This window comes from Natator depressus, chromosome 5, assembly GCF_965152275.1.
Source record: "Natator depressus isolate rNatDep1 chromosome 5, rNatDep2.hap1, whole genome shotgun sequence".
Classification (NCBI taxonomy): Eukaryota; Metazoa; Chordata; order Testudines; family Cheloniidae; genus Natator; species Natator depressus.
This window is the reverse complement of record NC_134238.1, coordinates 6218025-6237532: the sequence shown is the minus strand read 5'-3', so window position 1 is coordinate 6237532 and position 19508 is coordinate 6218025. Positions and strand designations below refer to the sequence as shown.

The window sequence follows — 19508 nt, the reverse complement described above, 5'->3', positions numbered from 1 at the left end:
GGTCCAGAGCTCTGACCCCAACCGTCTGCCAGAAACTCACAAGCCTCACCCTGTCTTTCCCAACTTGGTTACTCCTGGCAGGCTGCTCCTGGTACCCTTCCAGCTCTGAATCCACCCCAAAATCATCCTACTGCAGGGACCAGGCCCTCTCACTGGGCCCTTGCAGGGAAAGTTGGTGCCTCTCCAGAGTCAGCAAAACATTCCAACCTGTCAGCTTCCTGGAACCACACACAGGTTACTGAACTTACCCAGCACTGATGATTTCTCATGACAGCAGGACAAGTTTATTAACAAAAGAGCGTGGATTAAGTGATACCAAGTAAAAGGGATAAAGGTAGAGGTGGTTACAAACAAATGAAAACACACCCCTAAAAGTCTAAAACGTAATCTAGCAAGATAGAGTCTTTGTTCAAGATGGTTTCTCTCATCCACAGTCTCCTTTCCGGCTTTTTACTGGCCAGGACTCATCACAGTGATTAAATCACTTGGTTTCTTTGTCTTCTTAAGGTCTAGGAAAAAGATGGCATCTCTCTCTGGCCCTTATATTCCCAAAGGAATTATCTTTGCCCTAAAAGTCAGGAAGGCGTCCTGGCTATTCAGTCTCCTGACTCTCTGTGGGGTACAGGAGCCATGTTAATTCTTTGTCTTTCAAGTGCAGTCTCAGGATAGCCCCCTCTGGTTTAGCTTGACGGCTTTGTTTACTGCTAATATGTAAATTGAAGGAAACCCCCATTCCTTTGACTAGAACAAGCCTGTTTATCCCCTTTACCTGGGCTAGGCTGTCTGGTCTTAAGCATGTTCTAGTAACATAACACAGAGAGCATTTATAACTTCACATGTAACCTTGTTACATATATTTCACCATGATATTATGGCGTGTTGTTAGTTTTCAGATGCTACCTCACAAGACGCATTGTGTACAAATATTATTACACTAGTGTGTAAGGTGTGTGAATACATGGGTGCCTAGGGTCCCCTCATTATCTTTGGTAGCATTAGTGGTTATGGGGGCATATTTTCAAAACCACCGTTTGGTGGGATTTCTGTTCCTAAATTCCCAAGGCGTTTTTGAAAATCTCCTCCCACATCCTCTGTGGGACTCCAGCCACTAGAAGGCGATATGGTTTCGCACTCCTGAGCTGGCCGGATGTTACATCCCTTGTAGCACACATCAGTAGCCAGGATGTGGTTTACAGCAATGTGGTCCAGTTCCCAGTCTAGAGCAAGTGGCTCTGATGAGGATAGATTGCCACTGATAAGGTAGAAGGTAGACAGGCTGCCAGTCTTTTATTAGGGGGTGAGCACAGTGGTGTCAAACCAATTGGCTGGAAGTAAAAAACAGAGAGATTTAGACTGGAAATAAGGCCTACATTTTTGACAGAGAGGGTAATTAACCTTGGAACAATTTACCAAAGTTCATGGTGGATTCTCCATGACTGACACATTTTAAAACAGGATTGGATGGTTTTTCTAAAAGATCTGCTCTGGGAAATATTTTGGGGAAGTTCTAGGGCCTGTGTTATATAGGAGGCCAGACTAGATGATCACAGTGATCCCTTCTGGCCTCGGAATCTGTCAGTCTATGAATGCATGAAAGCCACATGGCAGAATGAAATCAACATAAAAAGCCTCCTGGGCAAGCCTGGTGGGATTAAACACACAGGCACTATGATCACCAGCTACACAGGACACCCTGTGGCCTGGGGAAAAAAGCATGGAGATTCAGTGTGACTTCAGCAGGATTTCTCTGGGGGAGTGTTGTGAACCTGGCAGGATCACCATGCAGGGAAAGGATGTCAAAGCTAGTACCCTTGGCAGTTCCTTCACCCACACAGTTGATAAGAGGGCACTCTTAGATCTTTCCCAGGAGAATGCAGCCAAAATCTGCTCACACTGCCAAAATTTTCACCCAGGAGCATCTTCTATCTTGGCTACAGCCACACATATCCACCCTCATATCTCATTGCAAGGTTGATTCCCCGCTGTGCTCTGCCCAGGGTGTGAGCCTGGCTTGCTTGATTCTCTACTTCTCCACTGGGCTCTCTGGCATTCTCTCCTACCCCACCTCTTACACTTGGGAAAAGCTCCCAGCCAGAATCTGGAAAGAGCCCTCACCTTGTCCTCCTTCCAGTCCCTCACCAGCGCTCTCCGCTACAGGAAACTGTAGCCTAATAATGGTTAGCCGGGTGGCAAGCTGGGTTCACTGCTCCTGATTGGTTCAGATCTGCCCCCATCCTGGGATGTCTCTTATCCTGTCTCTCCCACCCTGTGCCCAGGCCTGCTCGTGTCTCTCATCCGCCGGTCAAGGCATCTTTTAGACTCCTTAGGGATGTCCACATGGCCAGTAGCCGCCCGCTGCAGTGGGTCTCTGAGCCCAGGTCGACTCGCAGGGCTCATGCTAAAACCAGCTGTGTGGAGAGTGCTTTTAAGTTGTGTCTCAGGCTGGATTTGTGGCTCTGAAGCACACCCCTTTCCCCTTAGCCCTTCAGAACCCAGGCACCAGCCCAAGCCACAAAGTCATTTTTAGCTTTGAAGCACAAGCCCCACCTACCCAAATCTGTCGAGCCCCGGTCAGAGGCTCCTGCCGTGGGCTGCGTAGACATCCCCTGTACAGCTGAGACTGTCGTTTGCTCTCTGTTTGTACCTAGTACAACAGGGACTCAAACTGTCTAGCCTCTGGGAGCTACCACAATATCTGTGTATTTTAAATAAATAATAATATATCAGGAGACTTGGGCTTTATCCCTGGCTTTGCTATTGACCTGCTGCGTGACCTTGGACACGTCACTTCAACTGTCCATGCCTCTGTTTTCCCTGTGTCTGTTTAGTGTGGAAGCTCTTTGGGGCTCACAATGAGTTTGAATAACACCTTGCTCAGCAGGGCCCTGATCTCCGTTGGGGCACATAGGCTTTGCCATAAGACACACAGCGAGTAAAGATAAGAATTCCCAGAGGCAAGTTATATTAATTTAAAGCAGGTGGGGCCTCTTACCCCTTCGTTTTTCTACTCTGAACATACATGAACATACTCTGAACTTGCCATGTGGACAGGGACAGGGATTCTCAGCCCTGCAGGAGAGAGGCCAAAAGAACAGGTTCGCTGGGTCTCGTGAGGAGTTTCTCAGTGTGGAGGGCACGGAGGATGGAATAGCATGCCTTTGACAGCACAGCATCCTGCCCCTGTAAGGCGAAATGAGACCAGAAAGCACAGGATCGGTCGCTGTTTTCTGCCGGATCAGCACATTCTTTCTGTTATTGCAGTTATTGTTGTGTCTGAATACCTAATTAATTACAACAGTAAACGCTGGCTTCTTTAATCACAGCATCAGCTGTCCTAATCAATCTTAATAATATGGAATCCGTACTATGGCACCCATGAATTTTAATCTACATAAATTTCTTAAGACCTCTCGCAAGCTTGTTGTACGAAATGATATAATTATGGATATAGATTAGGGCTGTAGAGAGTGATTTAAATTGGATTTAAGGAGAAGGTGACTAGAGTCCTCCCACTCGTTTATTTATTTATTTATTTTGATCCTGACCTTGCAGAGGGTTTTCTTTTTGTGATTATTTTATTCCCTTCTAAACTGAAAAGCGGGTAACAGCGTGGCCTGCTTTTCTCACCCGACGTCACCATACTCAACCCCAAATACACAGTTTCAATATCCACCCCTCTGGAACCCTGTGAGAGGTGACACGGTCTTAGCGCCGCTCGCGGATTTATTGGACAAGTTTCTACAAGGCTGCGCAAAAGGTCCCGAAGCCGCAGCCTGAGGCAAGAGCCCCTCATCGTATAGATAAGGAATGATCGTGCGAAGCACAGAAAAACAGATTGAATGAAATGAATTCCTTGTGCGTGGCTGTTATTGACCATTTTGAGGCAGAGAATGGCGAGATGAGAGAAAGTTGCCCTATATCATTCCACGGAAGTGAAATCACTGGCTCTGATAGGGCGACCTGAGGGTGCTCAGCAATACAGCTGGGGGAATTTTTTTGACAACTAGTAAATTAATTGAAAAACGAATTTTTCGGGGCAACAAAACTATTCATCAATTCGGGTCGAATTCAGCAAATAGTTTCAGACAAAAACAGAACAGGATTTTTTTTTTAAGTCAAAATGATTCGTTTTAGCCCGAATGAAATGAAACAGTTTTGACTTTTCGTTTGGCAATGGCATTTCATATAGATATGTCGCTAATTTATAACAACCCCCCCAAAAAGTGTGGAAAAAGCCCCCAAAATCCCAAAATGAAACAAATGGGGGGGGAGAATCATTTGGGGTGAAATAAAATGCTTCATTCCACTCAAAACTATTTTTTTTTTCATTTTGGGGGGAAACAAAAAAAAAACTCAGTTTCATTTTGAACTAAACCCAATTTTTTTTTCAGATATTTCAATTCAGTCCCTGAACTGAAAAATCAGTTCTTTGCTGTGTTCTGCTCCACACCTCACAGGAGCAAAGACCTCGCTTAAATCAAATTGAATGGATTTCAGCAATAACAGTTGCTTGGCAGCCTGTACGCTGCATGTGTTTAAACCTGACCTGGGACAGTGAAATTACAATACTCTGGATACACTGGACCTCAGGGCCCAATCCAAATCCCACTGAAGAAAATGGAGAGCCTCCTATTTACTTCAATGGGAGCTGGATCAGGCCCTAATCTTAATCTTCTCATCTACACCAGTGTAACTCTATTGACTTCAGTTCAGCTCCTACTGATTTACCCTGAAATATAAGAGAGCAGAATCCAGCCTTTTTTGTATGTAGTCAGTTTCACCTTTTGGTTACCCAGACACTGGCTAACTTGCAGCTGTTATGTTTGAGTTACTGATGCCCGGGGAGGAATGGGATATTTATTACATCTTTTTCAAAGCACTATTTTCACTGAATTTCTTTTTAAGAAAACGTATTAGATTCTGTAACCATCATCCCCATATGTTCCTAGGGAAGCTAAATATTGGGCCTAAAAGCAGCTGGGTGTCCCTTTAAAAAGCAGATAAACGTTACAGTGGCATGAAAGCTTCCTGGCATTTATTTGAAAGCGCTGGGATTTCGTGCTGACTTTGGGAAGTCATCCTTGGGGTTTTTTTGGCATTGGGCAAAGGATTCAGAAAGTGACATTAATGGATCTACTTTCTTTGAAGGACTTGGGAGTCGTTTCTTGACTTCTGCCTAATGAATTAGTGCTGCCTTCGTTAAATTTATATTTATGGTCGTAAAGTAGGTCATTGGCTTGCTTTATGTCTCCAGGTTTATGGAAGGTTATCTGCTGTGGTCACCTTGTGTCATCTTGGCCAGGGTCATCTTGCAAAGAGATGATTGTATCTGAGCAGGACTTTTCCCGTAGAGATATGGAAATGATCAAATTAATATCGAGGCAATCTCCTTTCCTCAGTCTCCTGTCCAGGGATAAGGCTCTTGCCCTGAGCTGCCAGCAAAAGTTACTACTAACATCTGTTTGCACAGTGCACCTTTCTCTTGCATTTACTGGGCCAGATCCTCAGCCGCTATACATCAATGTAGCTCAAGAGGCTTAAGCAGAGCTAACGTAACCTCCACCAGCAATCTGGCCTTTTGAGATCAGCTGTAAACAATAGCCTTTCTCCTTTTCTGACACCATCTTCCAGATCCTCAGTGTGTAAGTGACACCAGCTTAGACGCCCTTGCACATCGGCAGAATGGGAGTAAGAGCTATGCGAGTCTGACAGCAAGGGAGTTTGATTGCAAGGGTGCCTAACTTACACTTCTGTGTGCAACATCTCTGAATTTGGCCTATCATTTCCAGTGCTGTCAGTCCAACGCCTTGCACCATGCTAACTTCAGCTTAAGTTTGGTTGTAAAGGAGAAGATAGCGCTACAGAAAAGAGAAGTGGGTCTACACAGAAAGGGAAGGGGAAATGCCACAATGAACAGAAAAAAGAAAAAGAGGACTTGTGGCACCTTAGAGACTAACAAATTTATTTGAGCATGAGCTTTCATGAGCTACAGCTCACTTCATCGGACGCTCAAATAAATTTGTTAGTCTCTTAGATGCCACAAGTCCTCCTTTTCTTTTTGCGGATACAGACTAACACGGCTGCTACTCTGAAACCTGTCACAATGAACAGAGCTGTTCCATTACCACAGCTGAACCCTGCCAGTGAAAGGATGGTGGATGCCCCGGGACTAGCCCCTGTAAAATGTGGAACATGTGTTAATGGGCATGTATGTGGTGAGTGATAAAACAAATCCCTGCACACACTCCTATGTTAGGACACAGAGAATTAATTCAGACATCCGCTTCACTTTGAATTTTAACTAGAGATATGAACCCCAGCCAAAACCCAAGATCCAAACACAACCAAACTCTGGGAAAGTTTGGATCTGGATGTGAACTGTGTGGCTTGGGCCCATCTTAAATCCTAACTCCTGTTTCATTTCACTTATAGGTAAATTGAGATACAAACTGGCTGCAATACACATTAACATAGCATGGCTCTGTCTCCCTCTAGTGCCTAGTCTGTGCTGAGAGCTTTATGAATCTGCTATAGCTTTTGAGATAAGGAAGCTGGGTCCTTTAGCTCAAGCAGTAGAAGCTTTCAGATCCACCGGTCCAAGGTTTAGCCCCACAGATTAGGATTCAGCCAGGGGCATCATTACACTACTGATCTTCCACCTCATCGTCTTTTCCCAGGGGTCTGGGCAAGGAATAAGGTACAGAATTAAGCTGGTTGTATGGTTCCCAGAGCCCCACGCTGCTGAAGTGTTGCCTCCCTGCAGGTCTCTTTACTAGTGTGGAGATACAGGGCATCGCCCCTCTCCGTGACCCCACTCCCTGGCTAGCAGGTCTGTACAGAATGACTGGGGCTGCACCTATGCCCAGGTACCAACAGTAAGGCGAAAGCATCAGACTCCTGCATCTTCCTTACCTGTCAGTAACGTTCCAGGGGCCCGATCCAAAGCCTACAGAAATCAATAAGGAAACTTTCCATGGGCCAGGGGGAATTCTCCATGTGATCCGTGGAGAGATCAGCATCAAGTGAGAAACCCACAATTTCACGGTTTGATAATGCCCATGCTGACAAGTCTCCTAAAGGTAGAGGAAAATTACGAGCTCTAAAAGCTTTGTGTGGGAGGGACCAGAGCTGCATTTAGGGGCCTGTTGTTGCAAACCCTTTAAATAAAACATGTTGCCATTTTTTAATATTTAATCTTAAAAGGTTAAAAGTAATTTAAAATTAAGTTTCCTAAGATGATTGCGTTGGCCCTGATGACGAGAATGTGGCTTATAGGCTAGGTGAGCTTCCCATGGATGCTGGAGACAGACCAAGGGATCTAGGAGTCAGGAAGCCTGCTTCTGTTCCTAGCTCTGCCACTGAGTGGCTATGTGGTACTGGACAATTAATGTCCAGTCTGATTGTCAGAAATGAGGAGTAGATTCCATAGGGGCTGCCGGCGTTTGTCATCTCTGTGAGAGCCGGCCATCACGAGCCTCTCTGTGCCTTAGTACCTTTATAAAAGGAGGCTCCAGATTAGAGCGGGGCAGAGAAAGATAATTCCATATAGCTGAGGATTTAGATAGCTCGAAATCTGTTTTTTTTCCGATTAGGAACGAAAACTACAAATTTCAAAATTCTCTGTGAAAGGGGATGGAGACGTAGGGTCCCTGGCCAGCTGCCCTGGATCCACAGACCCTGGAAGCTCTGGGGTCCCCAACGCAGGGAAGCCTGCATAGACGGGCTGCCCTGGTGCAGTGGACCATGAAAGCCTATGCCCCGCCAGGAGCCTGCAGGGCAAGATGGCAGGTTGTATCCGAGCTTTGCCTGGTGTCTGAAGGAATGTTGTCAGAACTGAACCATCTCTGCAAAATGTTTCTATTTTGATTCATTAGCAAATTCCGAGAAAAAAAATGTTTGTCTGGAATGTTTCCAGCTAGCTGTACTCCAAATATTTATCCAGCACACAGAAGGGGAGAGAGGGTTGTAACTGGCACCTTGAGATCTTCTGGTGGTCACAAGACTTCGTTATTACTGGGAGGTTTCACCTAGCACTCAAGGCATGGACTAAACCATATTTGGAAGGGGAGGTGAATGTTATGACAACACAGTACTTACCCATTTTACATATAGATTAAACTCAGGCATGTATAAATTAAGGGTACGTCTACACTGCATCGTTAGCCTGGGTGATCGAAATCTGCAGCTGAGCACTCAGGTTAACTTAGGTGTGAGCATCCCCACAGCTAAGCATAGCCCCACAACTGTGTCCTCTGTACTCGCCCTCGGTGCTTTATGCTGAAACACTCTAGGATTATTTCCCAGACAATTCTGTCAATTACAGGAGAACGTATCTGTTCCCTCAGGGGGAATTGTGGGAAGGCAGTGGGGGACAATCAGCACTCGGGTGATCTTGCCTATGTCGTCACTGCAGAGTGGGATGGTTCCAGCCCAAGCTAAAGCACAGCTCAGGCTTTAACCCTACCTTCAGCCGTGTAGTTGAGCGTGGGTTCAAAGCACAAACTAGCATGTGGTTGAAGGCTGTGTGTGGATGGTAGGAGGGTTGGGCAAAAACATGTGCAGACACATAGTCTAAGACGACCGTGCATTGGATGCACTTCCTGCGACGTAAGCCCAGGATTTGAACTCAGCCTCAAGCCTAACCCCCATTCTGTCTACACATAAATCGTGCTCACCTGGGGCCTGAGCCTGAGGCAAGCTGGGACCCAGGGTTCCAGCCCTATTGCCTTGCAGCGTAGACACAGCCCACTGGACTTGTGCTCTGGGAGTCCACCAGAAGAATCCCACAGGCCGACTTTCGTTGTCCTCTGGACAGTCAAGTTTGGTGGGCAGTCAAGAAGCTTTCCTACACTGCACCACGAACAAAGGGCTAAAGTGGCCACATTTTGGGAGGGCGCGAGGAAGTCTGCTATATGGATGGTTGGAGTTGGGCCCACATAATGCAGTGTACATGCTGGAGACCCCAGTTGGGAGCCAGGGTTCAGTAATTCCTAAGCCGGGGTTACAAATGAGTGTAGATGCTCAAGCCCTAGGTTATCAAACCTGGGTCTGCTAACTCAAGCTCTGCTAACCCTGGCCTTACATCTCAGTGTAGACCCCTCCTAGAGACTTGTCCTCAGTCAGTCTGTGGCAAAGCTGGCTCCCGTAAATCTTGACTCCAGTCCCTGTTCTAAGCCTGCACCCACATGACCCATTCTCACAACCCAACCAGTCAAAGAGATGCCTCAAACTCAGTCTGAGAGCTGGCCAGAGTTGGGTTCTGCCCTCTAAGATATGTGCAACTTGCCTCTGCCCTTGTCCCAAGCCCTGGTGAGACAAGTCAACTAGGAAGACCTCCATTATGGTTAATATTGTTCTTTGACACTTCGGCTCAAATCAGATGGGAAGGGCGACACACAGGGAAGCTACAGAGCTCTCCCATAATTCAGTGGGCTGATAAGAGCCAGCCTGTACTCCTCCCTATCACACATTCAGTGTCTCTTCTTCGCCTTACCAAGGGCAACCAGACTTTCTTGCGAGACCTCCACATCCTCGGCTGTGCCATCTGAGCCCTTGCCTCCAGCCACACCTCCATGCTCAGAGAAAGGAGACAGGGGAGGGGGGAAGTAGCAGCTCCCTCAGGGATTGTCTTAAAAGTACAAAGCCTGGAGGGGGCCACATAAATGTAAAACTGTGCCGCACCAATAAATACAAATTAAACTCATAACAAGAAGTGAAATATTAGGGCCAAGGTGACATTCGGACTGGAGGTTCAGTCAAGCTTTGCTTTAAATATTTTATGGCTGCAGATAAAGAAAGAGCTTATCCAACGTTTTTTTTTGTATTTTTTTTCATCAACCAGAGGGGAAAGGGAGAGAAAAAAAGCCTACCAGCTCTGGCTGCACTTGAACTAGACTTCAAAGTTTCACAAAAACAAACACTTTTAGGAGAGCATGCGGGAGGTTTGTGCAGAAAGAAAAGGCACTGGGAAGAGGACTCAGTGGCTTACACAGAGATTGGCTGCTTCCTCTCCTAAAGCTGTTGGCCAGCCTTGCTATGCCCTCTGAAACAGCTGCCGTATTCTGCCACAGAGGTGGCTGCATTTCTGCAGCAGGTTAAGCAAAATTTTGTAAAGGGCGCTGGGAGGCTTCAGAGATCAAATGAGTTTTTGTTTCTCTCTGCTCCCCATCTGTCTGTCCATGTCCATCAGTTGTCTCTTGTTCTGTGCTAAGATTTTAAGCTTGTTGGGGCAGGGACTGTCTTTTTGTGCTGTGTTTGTACAGCGCCTGGCACAGTGAGGTCCTTAGGTGCTACAGTAATACAAATAAATAGTAGTAATAATAAGTTGGATAAATGGTATAGTTAGAGAAGGGCACAAACTCCAAAGTTGGGTCTAGATCTAAATTTTTCCCCGAAGTTTGGGATAGGCTCAGGGCTATCTCTAGTGCTCATTATTATAAGGAAAATAATGACTTCTCTGTGAAATCCAGGCTCTTCCTTTCATTTCACACCTTCCATCTCCCACGTACAGCTCCTCACCCTGACACACGCATTGTATGTAAGAAAAAGTAGAGACTCATCACGTCGTTGGTTCTTGCCTCAGTGCATGACACCCCCAGGCGTCTGTCTTGTGACCCTTATGGCTGAGTAACATTAAAGCTAGAGGACACACATTAAGGAGAGTCCTGGTTCTGAAAGGATTCTCTTCCTTTCTTTGCTTTTTCTTTTATTATTGTACATCTCTCCACTTCCGGGAGAGGAATGAGAGGCGTTCCAGAGGGCAATGTAGAAAGGTTTGTCTCTTGAGGATCAGGGCACTGTTCGGAGTGGGGCTGAGTCCAGGAACAATTGATGCGTGCAGCATTGCTGCTAACTAGATCAATCGTGTATACCTGCGCATGCCTGGAGTCATGTTTTGCCAGGCAGCGCAAGGTAGAAGTCCCCCAATCCCACAAGATGGGTTCTCATGGTAAGAATGGGAAATGGCAGAGCTCTCCGGAGAAACATCTCGTATGAAAATTCCATCCCAATTTCAGGACCAAAAGCTATTCAGCTCTGTTTCATTTCCATCCCCCTCCCCTGCACAAGGACTGACAAAACCCTTCTTCTGTGATGGGTCGGTAAAACAAGCGTTGTGTAATTTGTTGTGTGGGATGCACATGCCGCACCTGTTCCGTGGGTTTCTCTCTCCAGGTTCATCTATCCCGCCCCCGAAACACTTGAGCGGCGAGAAAGCCAGTGTGAACGTGATATTTTAATGCCTTTATTCCCTCTCTCTCTTCTGTCTCCACAGCACAGAGCCCCACTGCAGCAGACCCCTTGCAACAAGCCTACGCTGGAGTGCAGCAGTACGCAGGTCGTTAGTATTAACACTTTCTCCCAGTAAACCTTTCACGTCCCCAAAGCCTTTAACCGCTGAACGTGCCTGAGGGGGTTGGGTGAAGGGAGCCATTCCCAGGGGCAGCACCAGGCCAGGGCAGAGAGGTCTGAGATGGCATTCCTCCCACAACAAAACATACGGGCCTAGCTTCGCTTCTACGGCCCAATCCAGCTCCCCTCGAAAGGCCAGGAAAGACTTCTGTTGACGTCAGTGGGAGCCGGATCAGGCCCTTACATCAGTGTGGTGGAATCATTGCAGATTTCCACTGCAGTTAGCGAGAGGAAAACCAGGCCCATAACCCCCTCTGCTTCCCGCTTTCTGTGATCACTGTGCAAATGTCTCCCTTGTGTAACGGCCGGAGGGGGGTGCCAATGGCAGAGCCCCACACAACCTCTCCCAGCCTTTCCCCCGCTGAGAAATTGGTTTACATTTCCCAGCAGCTTCCCAACAAGGCCAGCCTCTGCTCCCCGTCACACCGGTGTCAATGCAGAGTCACTCCTTTGAAACTGATGGACCGACACCAGCTGGGATGACTGGGCGCAGAGCGTGTTCAACATCCCCTCATGAGGTGACCCAAGCTGACACCGTGAGGAAGCCGCAACCCCAAAGTCATTATTTCCTGTGGTAACTAGGGCGGCCACGGGCTCCCGCTGAGGAATGGCTATTATCTCATGTCAGGGCTGTATCTGGGAACTTAATTTAATTCTTCATGTAAAGCTTCATTTGCTGGTGTTTTAGTTATTGTCATTTATTGCTCGTGAAGTTTGATGGATGAGCGGCAGCTCAACCCTTTGAGCTGTTAATTAACCCCTCTGCACGCATGTAGGCCCCTTTCCCCTCTCTGGGACTCAGGCAGCCCTTACGCTGTGTTTCTGAGAGCCAGGCATGTAATCTGCCGACTGTCGGACCAAATGGCTCCCCTTGCCCTGTCGGCGGGGAGGAGAGCTGAGCGTGGCAAAATTGTTCCTCAGCTAAGCACTGCTTCCACCCTGTGGAGCAGGAGGGGAGTAGGTATGAGCTAGTCTTCTGCTGAGCGTGTAAGAGGATCCAAGTGAGTGTGTGAGAGACCATCTGGGAAGGCGGGGGTGGGGGTGAGTGTGTAGCAGCATGAGAATCAGTCTGAATGTGTTTGTGTGGAAAAGCGGGGGTGTGTGTGTGTGCGTGTGAGTCAATGTATGAGTCTCTCTTTGTAGAAAGGGTGTTTTAGTGGCCCCATCCTGCCACCTTTATGCCCTTAGAATGCCAAGGGGAGTTTGGGGAATGCAGCGTCAGCCAGTCCATGAGGCTTAGCCAGACGGGGGGCCCATCACCATGGCAGCGTAATGTGCAAAAGGACAAAATGAGGCCCCAAAAGCCTGAGCGGTGGTTGTGCTGTGTGAGAAGGTCAGTGTGGGCTTCCAGCAGGAGGGACCTCTTTGTGTCCGAACCTTTCCCTGGCTGAGCTACTCTTGTTGGCTTAGGCAATAAACCCCATCCTGCCATCACCTTCCCTGTGTTAGGAAGCCCAAAGCCCCAGATACTTGCCCCAGACCCTCCCCACAAGTGCCTGAACCAACCCTTCCCTTTCGAAGTCTACTGAGCAGATGGCAGGAAGAGCTTGAAGTGATCAGATAATATGGCAGACAATATAGGGCACATTCTTCAAGTCCCATAGCGAATCTGCCTCCCCGTTGCTAGGAATCCAGCAAATCCATGTGATAGCTTCAGGCTCCTTTTCCAAGCCACTCCTCGTGGGCCAGTCTAAAATAGCTCGTCCTTGACCCATCCATTCTCTCTCGTGTGCAAAGCATGTAATGGCAAAAGAACAGTAGAGAAGGGCGTGCCTGTTGTATGGGCAAACAGGATTTGCATCCCCCCATCCTGGACCAGAAACTCAAAGCAAAATGTGGGGAGAGCAAAGCAGAAGCTCGAGGGGGGAGATGTCAGCCACTGGAACCAGCTGTAGTGGGAGATGGGTCATATCAGGAGGGCAGGCCAGGGAGAGAGAAAGTGGGGCTGACTCCTGTTAAGAAGCCCGACCTGGATCCACCTCCTGTTGTCTAGAAGCTGTCCCTCCTCCCCAGCCTAGCATTCTCCAGCTGGCCCCCTGCCATCCAACCCTAGAAAATCCTCTGCTACATGGCACTATCTACCTGAAATTCACTTCCTGTCGGTTAAAACGGTGTTTTGGTTCATATCAATAACAACTGATTCCTTCAGGCCTTAACAATGAAATGGGATCCCTCCTTGATGCTTCTTAATATACATCCCCCTCTGCAGTGCCCCAATGTGGGGCAATTCCTTCCTTCATATCTGCCCCCCCACACACACATACACGCGCACACAGCTACCGTGGGAGTCAGCATGCTCATTGTAGGTCAGAATTCAGAGGCATCTTCATGTGTATCTTGTCCCACTGTCCAGAGGTCTAGAGTGTCAAATGTGGGCTGTGATGCAAGACTGTCCCTCCCATGTGATCCCACAGGGGACACCTCAAGATTAGCCTGCTTGTGCTTTAGTCTCTCCATCTGGAAAACGAGAGGACAGATAATACCTACCAGTGCTTGAATCAGGATGAATTAGCTAATGTTTGTAATGTGCGTTAGGACCATCACATTAAAGGTGCTGCAGAAGTGCCTCTTTTTCTTGTGAGCTCTTCAGGGCAGGACGTTTTGAGACTCACTGTTGTAAATCCAGACATTCACCAGTCCACTCCTGAATCAAACAAGGGACCTTTAACTGGGGGAGCTTCATTGACCTTTACAGGGTTCCCCCTGTTTATACAAGCTGAAGATCTGGCCTGAAGTGTTGCAGTTGATTAAGTCCAAGTGACTGTCAGTGCCCAAAGCAAAGGACTCCTAGACGTGCCAAAGCCTGACATTTTAACCTGCACTGTGATATCCCTGCCATTTGAGTACGTGCTTCTCCCCCTTATGGCTATTGCAGCCTAAACAAATGGGCTGAACAGAAAAACAGCTTGGTGTGGTTATTGGGATGAAAGGTCTTGACTCCCCATTGCTGAAATCTTTCGATCTTTCTTCTCTCCTCTTCTTTCTCCTATAGCTGCTTATCCTGCTGCTTATGGCCAGATTAGCCAAGCGTTTCCACAGCCGCCTCCCATGATCCCACAGCAACAGAGAGAAGGTAAGTAAACAGGCTGTTCTCTCTTCCATATCTAGCAAGTCATCCCTATTGCATTGTATTCTCCCAACCCCCAAGTTACATAGAGCCCTGAAAACGCCTCATCATGTTGGACCCTCTCCTCATCCACTCTCCATCTGTTGTGTAATATCATTGGGCATTACTGGTAACCTGTGGAAACGGTCACGCTTGCGGGGTATGTGCTTAGGTCCTCCCCGGGCTGCAGCCACTAGAGGGCAGCATAATTCAGAAGGTTTAATTATGTTGTGTACAGTAGAGGCCAGCTGTGGCAGGTCAAAAAAAGCATTCCTTGAAAAGGCCCATTTCGTCCAGATCAAAACGTTTCAGGGGAATGTGTCTGTTCTGACCAAATTTGAAACGGTTCATTTCAGTCGTGTCAAAACATTTGGTATCAGTGGTGTCGTTCTGCTCCATTCTGTGTCAACGTGCACGCTACAGTAAAATGTTGGTTTTAATCTTTCGTTGTATAGAGCACATTTAACATTGTCTATAGCATACACCGTTGAATATTTTAACACAATATGAAAGTCAAAACAAAACTCAGTGAAACGACAATATCGAAATGAAACATTCTGGTGGTTCCAACTGTAAGTTCTTTGGGATTTTCATTTCATGAGAACATTTGAAAGGGTTGCATTTTGGTGGAGCATTTCAATCAGTCAGGCTGAAGTAGATGCAAATTTCCACTGCTGCACACCCTACAAGTGGAATTTATATGAGAAGAGGAGGTTTCCATACTGAAGAAAACATTGGCATATAATATGGAATCCATTCATCTCCCACCTATGTCCTATTGCTTTCCCTTTTGCCTGGATCACGGATATTTCTGCTTAAAGTGCACTGATGGTCATAATAGTGATTGTGTATAAAAGTCAGCCTCTCTGCTCCCTGAGGGCTGATTTGCCTCTCACTTACGCGGAGGTCAATTAAGAATAAGTTCTTTGAAGTCTGTGGAGTTACACCAGTGTGAGATCAGAATCACACCCTCTGTGTCTTTGAGTCACATTGGCTCATTTCGGTGTTAGCACAGCAGAGCAGGGCAGCTATGGGAGAGTGAACTTGATTCTGTCCTGCTTTGTAAAATATCATTAGCACTGCCAGGAAAGAGGTAGTAATTGAACTGACTTGCAACCTCACTGAATTCAATGGGAAAGACTGGGGTGTGTGGTCTCAGATCATAGAAATAAAGGGCTGGAAGGGACTTCAAGAGGTCATCTGGTTCAGCCCCCTATGCTGAGACCATCCCTGACAGGTGGGTTGTCTAACTTGTTCTTAAAAACCTCCAATGACAGGAAATCCACAGCCTCCCTTGGAAGCCTATTCCAGAGCTTAACTGCGCTTACCGTTAGAAAGTTTTCTTAATGTTTAACCTAAATCTCTCTTGCTGCAGATTAAGCCCATTACTTCTTGTTCTACCTTCAGTGGACATGGAGAACAATTAATCACTGTCCTCTTTATAACAGCCCTTAACAGATTTGAAGACTGTTATCAGATTGCCCCTTCCGTCTGCTTTTCTCAAGACTAAACATACCCAGATTTTTTAACTTTTCCTCATAGATCAGGTTTTCTAAACCTTTTATTATTTTTGTTGCCCTCTTCTGGACTCTCTCCAATTTATCCACATCTTTCCTAAGGTGTGGTGCCCAGAGCTAGACACAGCACTCCAGCTGAGACCTCACCAGTGCTGAGTGGAGCCGGACAATTACCTCCCATGACTTACGTACAACACTCCTGTTAATACACCCAGAATGAGATTTGTCTTTTTTGCAACAGCATCCCGTTGTTGGCTCCTTTGCAATTTGTAATCTACTGTCTCCCCCAAGCCCTTTTCAGCAGTGCTACTGCCTATCCAGTTGTTCCCCATTTTGCATCTGTGCACTTGCTTTTTTCCTTCCTAAGTATAATACTTTGCACTTATGTTTACTGAATTTCATCTTGTTGATTTCAGACTAATCATCCAATTTGTCAAGGTAATTTTGAATTCTAATCCTGTCCTCCAAAGTAATTGCAACCCATCCCATCTTGGTGTCATCTGCAAATGTTACAAGCATACTCTTCAAGCCATTATCCAAGTCATTAATGAAAATATTGGCTAGTACAGAACCCAGGAGGGACCCCTGCGGGATTCCACCAGTATGACAGTGAGCCATTGACAGCTACTCTGTGGCCCTAAACTCTCAGTGCAACTACACAGGTGTCCAGGTACACATCAACCCAGTGCTCTTCTCTCCGCACTGGCTCCCCACTGAATACAAAGTCCAGCTCAAGCTCTTTGTCCTGATATTCAAAGCCCTCCATGAGAGTGACCCTAACTAATGGAGAGATGTCCTCTCTCTCTCTCTCTCTGGCCCTGATTTCCCATGACAGCTACTTTCCATAGAAACCATGAAACTCTTGACTAGTAAGAAGGAAACTCATGATTATGGGAGACAGAACTTCCCTAGCTGCTGGGCCTAGACTATGGAACTCATTGCCACAAGAAGTGAGAAAGACCACGGGCTTAACAGCATTCAGAAATAAACACATAACTCGTTTCTTTGATTTAGCTTTCTCTCAGTACGTTCCTCTCTCTCTCTCTCTCACACACACACACCACAAACTATTCGGTTTTACTCCTGCAGATAAGGCAAAGGAGAGAGAGGTTGTTTTGTTAGCTCTTCAACAACAACGGGGTGGTTAACTACTACTTGTGACAGAAGACACATAGATGAATGGGTGGATAGACAGGTAGGCAGATAAAAAATGGCTTGTCACCTGAATTCTGATTATCACATCGTTATTGCTGGTGATGGTATAGTATAACAAGCCAAACAATCCCAGCTGAGTTTTTTTCAGTTTGCAGGGCTGGCAATTAGAAAAGACTCTTTTGACTTGAGAACTGAACAAATTGGATCTGATTCACTGAGATAGAATCAGTGAGTGCAGGGGACTGGACTAGAAGACCTCTCGAGGTCCCTTCCAGTCCTATGATTCTCTGTGGGACTCCATGGTGTCACAGTCACAGTCACGGTTCAGAACATGGCTGCATTTTAAGCAGGGGCTTAAATGGGCTTCCTTCCATCTTCCTCTTTTGTGCTTGATCCCACAGTGGAATCAGACAATGCTGATTTCAGGCCTAACGTATAAACCCCCTCACCGTGGGTCCAACTTTCAAACCTGGGGAAGGCTAAAGTTCAGGACCTCATTCCCTGTTTCAACTAACTATTTCTAAGCCTTCATAGGTTTCGCTAGGTACATCCCAGGTCAGATTACAACCGGGTAGGATTCCCACTAATGTACAATATATCCAAGACTTCAGGAAATGCATCTGTCCATCTCTCTCTCCTGGGAGATCTCACCCACCTCTATCAGGTACCTGAGAGGTCTGTCTTCATCTCATGCTTTGGCAACATTTGTCTATTCCTGATCAAATAGAGTTAAAAAAAATCCAGTTCCATTTAAACCAAAATAATTTTTTTCATCAAATAAAAAAAAACCAAAAAAATGATTTCCAGTGGGCTGAAACATTTCACGTTGAATTGAAATGAGTTTTTGTTTTTGTTTTTTTAGGTTTTTCAATTGATTTCAAGTTGACATTTTTAGTTGACTCCAAATGAATTTTTTTTGTTTGTTCTTCATTTTGATTCCACCATTTTGGGTGTTTTTCACCCTCTTTTGGGGGCGTGCATGGGCTTTTTTAAATTGGCCGCATTTGAAACCAACATGACGTTTTGAATCAAGAAGTTAAAACGAAATGTTTCAAAACAAAGAAGTGAAAACATGCAGTTTCGACTCTTTCAAAAAACAAATTTCAATCAAAGCTATTTGTCAAATTTGACCCAGTTTCAAGCCTTGAAAAATACATTTTTCAACAAAAACTTAATTGAATTTTTTTCCCGTCTCTCCAATAAAGTCTCATTGAACTGAACTGAATTGCATCTCTCTTTCCTGGAGATAGAACAGCAGTCACTAGAGAAGGGAGGGGATAACCCTGAAAAAGGTACAGATGTAGGGTAAATCTTTGTATGAATTAGAGTGGCCACTCAGGTTCAAAAGTAATTTAGCTAAACAGACAACCGGGTGCCTAATTAGTTAATTACCCTGGTTCATTGGCATCCCCCCATATGGAATAAACTCTTCAGCAACCTCTAGGAAATGCACGAAATGCAAAGGATCGGCTGTTCCTTCCTGACAGTCCTTTTAGCAAATTAGTGGGGAAAATTGTGCTTAGCAAATATTCATTAAGGCTTCATTTTCCATTAATCCAAAAGGAAATGTGGAGAGCCTGTGACTTCAATCACGCTGAGGCCCAGGAATTTTAATGAGCTTTAAATGGGCATCTGTCAGAATCCTGACTTCACCGTACTTATCCTGCCAGCCAGGGGAATGAGTAATGGCCAATAAAAGGTGGGAGCGCCTAGGCGAACTCCCCTCCCCAATAGGAAAGGCAAAGTTGTAATTTGCTGTGTTACGACACTATAATTATGCCCTGATGAAGAAAGTGAGAGCATTAAAATCCTTTTCTTTCCCTACTTCGTACTGTGCTCCAGCAATAAATGATAGAAGCCCTGCTTTGCTGGGTCAGAGAGGTGCATACTGGTGGTCAAGGGAGACACAAGGATCTTCCCCCTCACCCTTTGTGTCTTTCTCACAATCAGGACTGGGAGCACAGCTGGGTGCTCGGAGAGCATCCCCAAAAGCATGCACAGGAATTGGCCCTCCCATACACTGGCTAGCAAAAGTGAGCTACCATTGGGGTTAAGGTCAAAAGTATAACTGGGTTCAAATAAGAACTAGATACGTTCATGGAGGATAGGTCCATCAATGGCTTTAGCCAAGATGGTCAGGGATGCAACCCGATGCTCTCGCTGTTCTTAAACCTCTGATTGCCAGAAGCTGGATCACTCAGTTATTACCCTGTTATGGTCATTCCCTCTGAAGCACCTGGCATTTGCCACTGTCGGAAGACAGAATACAGGGCTAGATGGACAATTGGTCTGACCCACTATGGCCGTTCTTATGTTCTTAA

General features: G+C 46.2%; 1 protein-coding gene across 11 annotated transcripts in view; it reads left to right on the top strand.

The window, feature by feature from the left end:
• Positions 1–19508, top strand: part of CELF4 (CUGBP Elav-like family member 4) — an 868113-nt gene that overhangs the window by 771232 nt on the left and 77373 nt on the right. For 7 of the 11 annotated variants that reach the window (XR_012639468.1, XR_012639467.1, XM_074952294.1 and 4 more), the window contains exons 9-10: positions 11273–11338; positions 14402–14482. Coding sequence is in view for 9 of the 11 variants with exons in the window: in XM_074952294.1 (XP_074808395.1) it covers positions 11273–11338; positions 14402–14482 (147 nt within the window). In the remaining 2 variants the exon portion in view is untranslated. The remainder of the gene's footprint in view (positions 1–11272; positions 11339–14401; positions 14483–19508) is intronic. The other 4 variants (XM_074952300.1, XM_074952296.1, XM_074952301.1 and 1 more) reach the window with 1 other exon arrangement.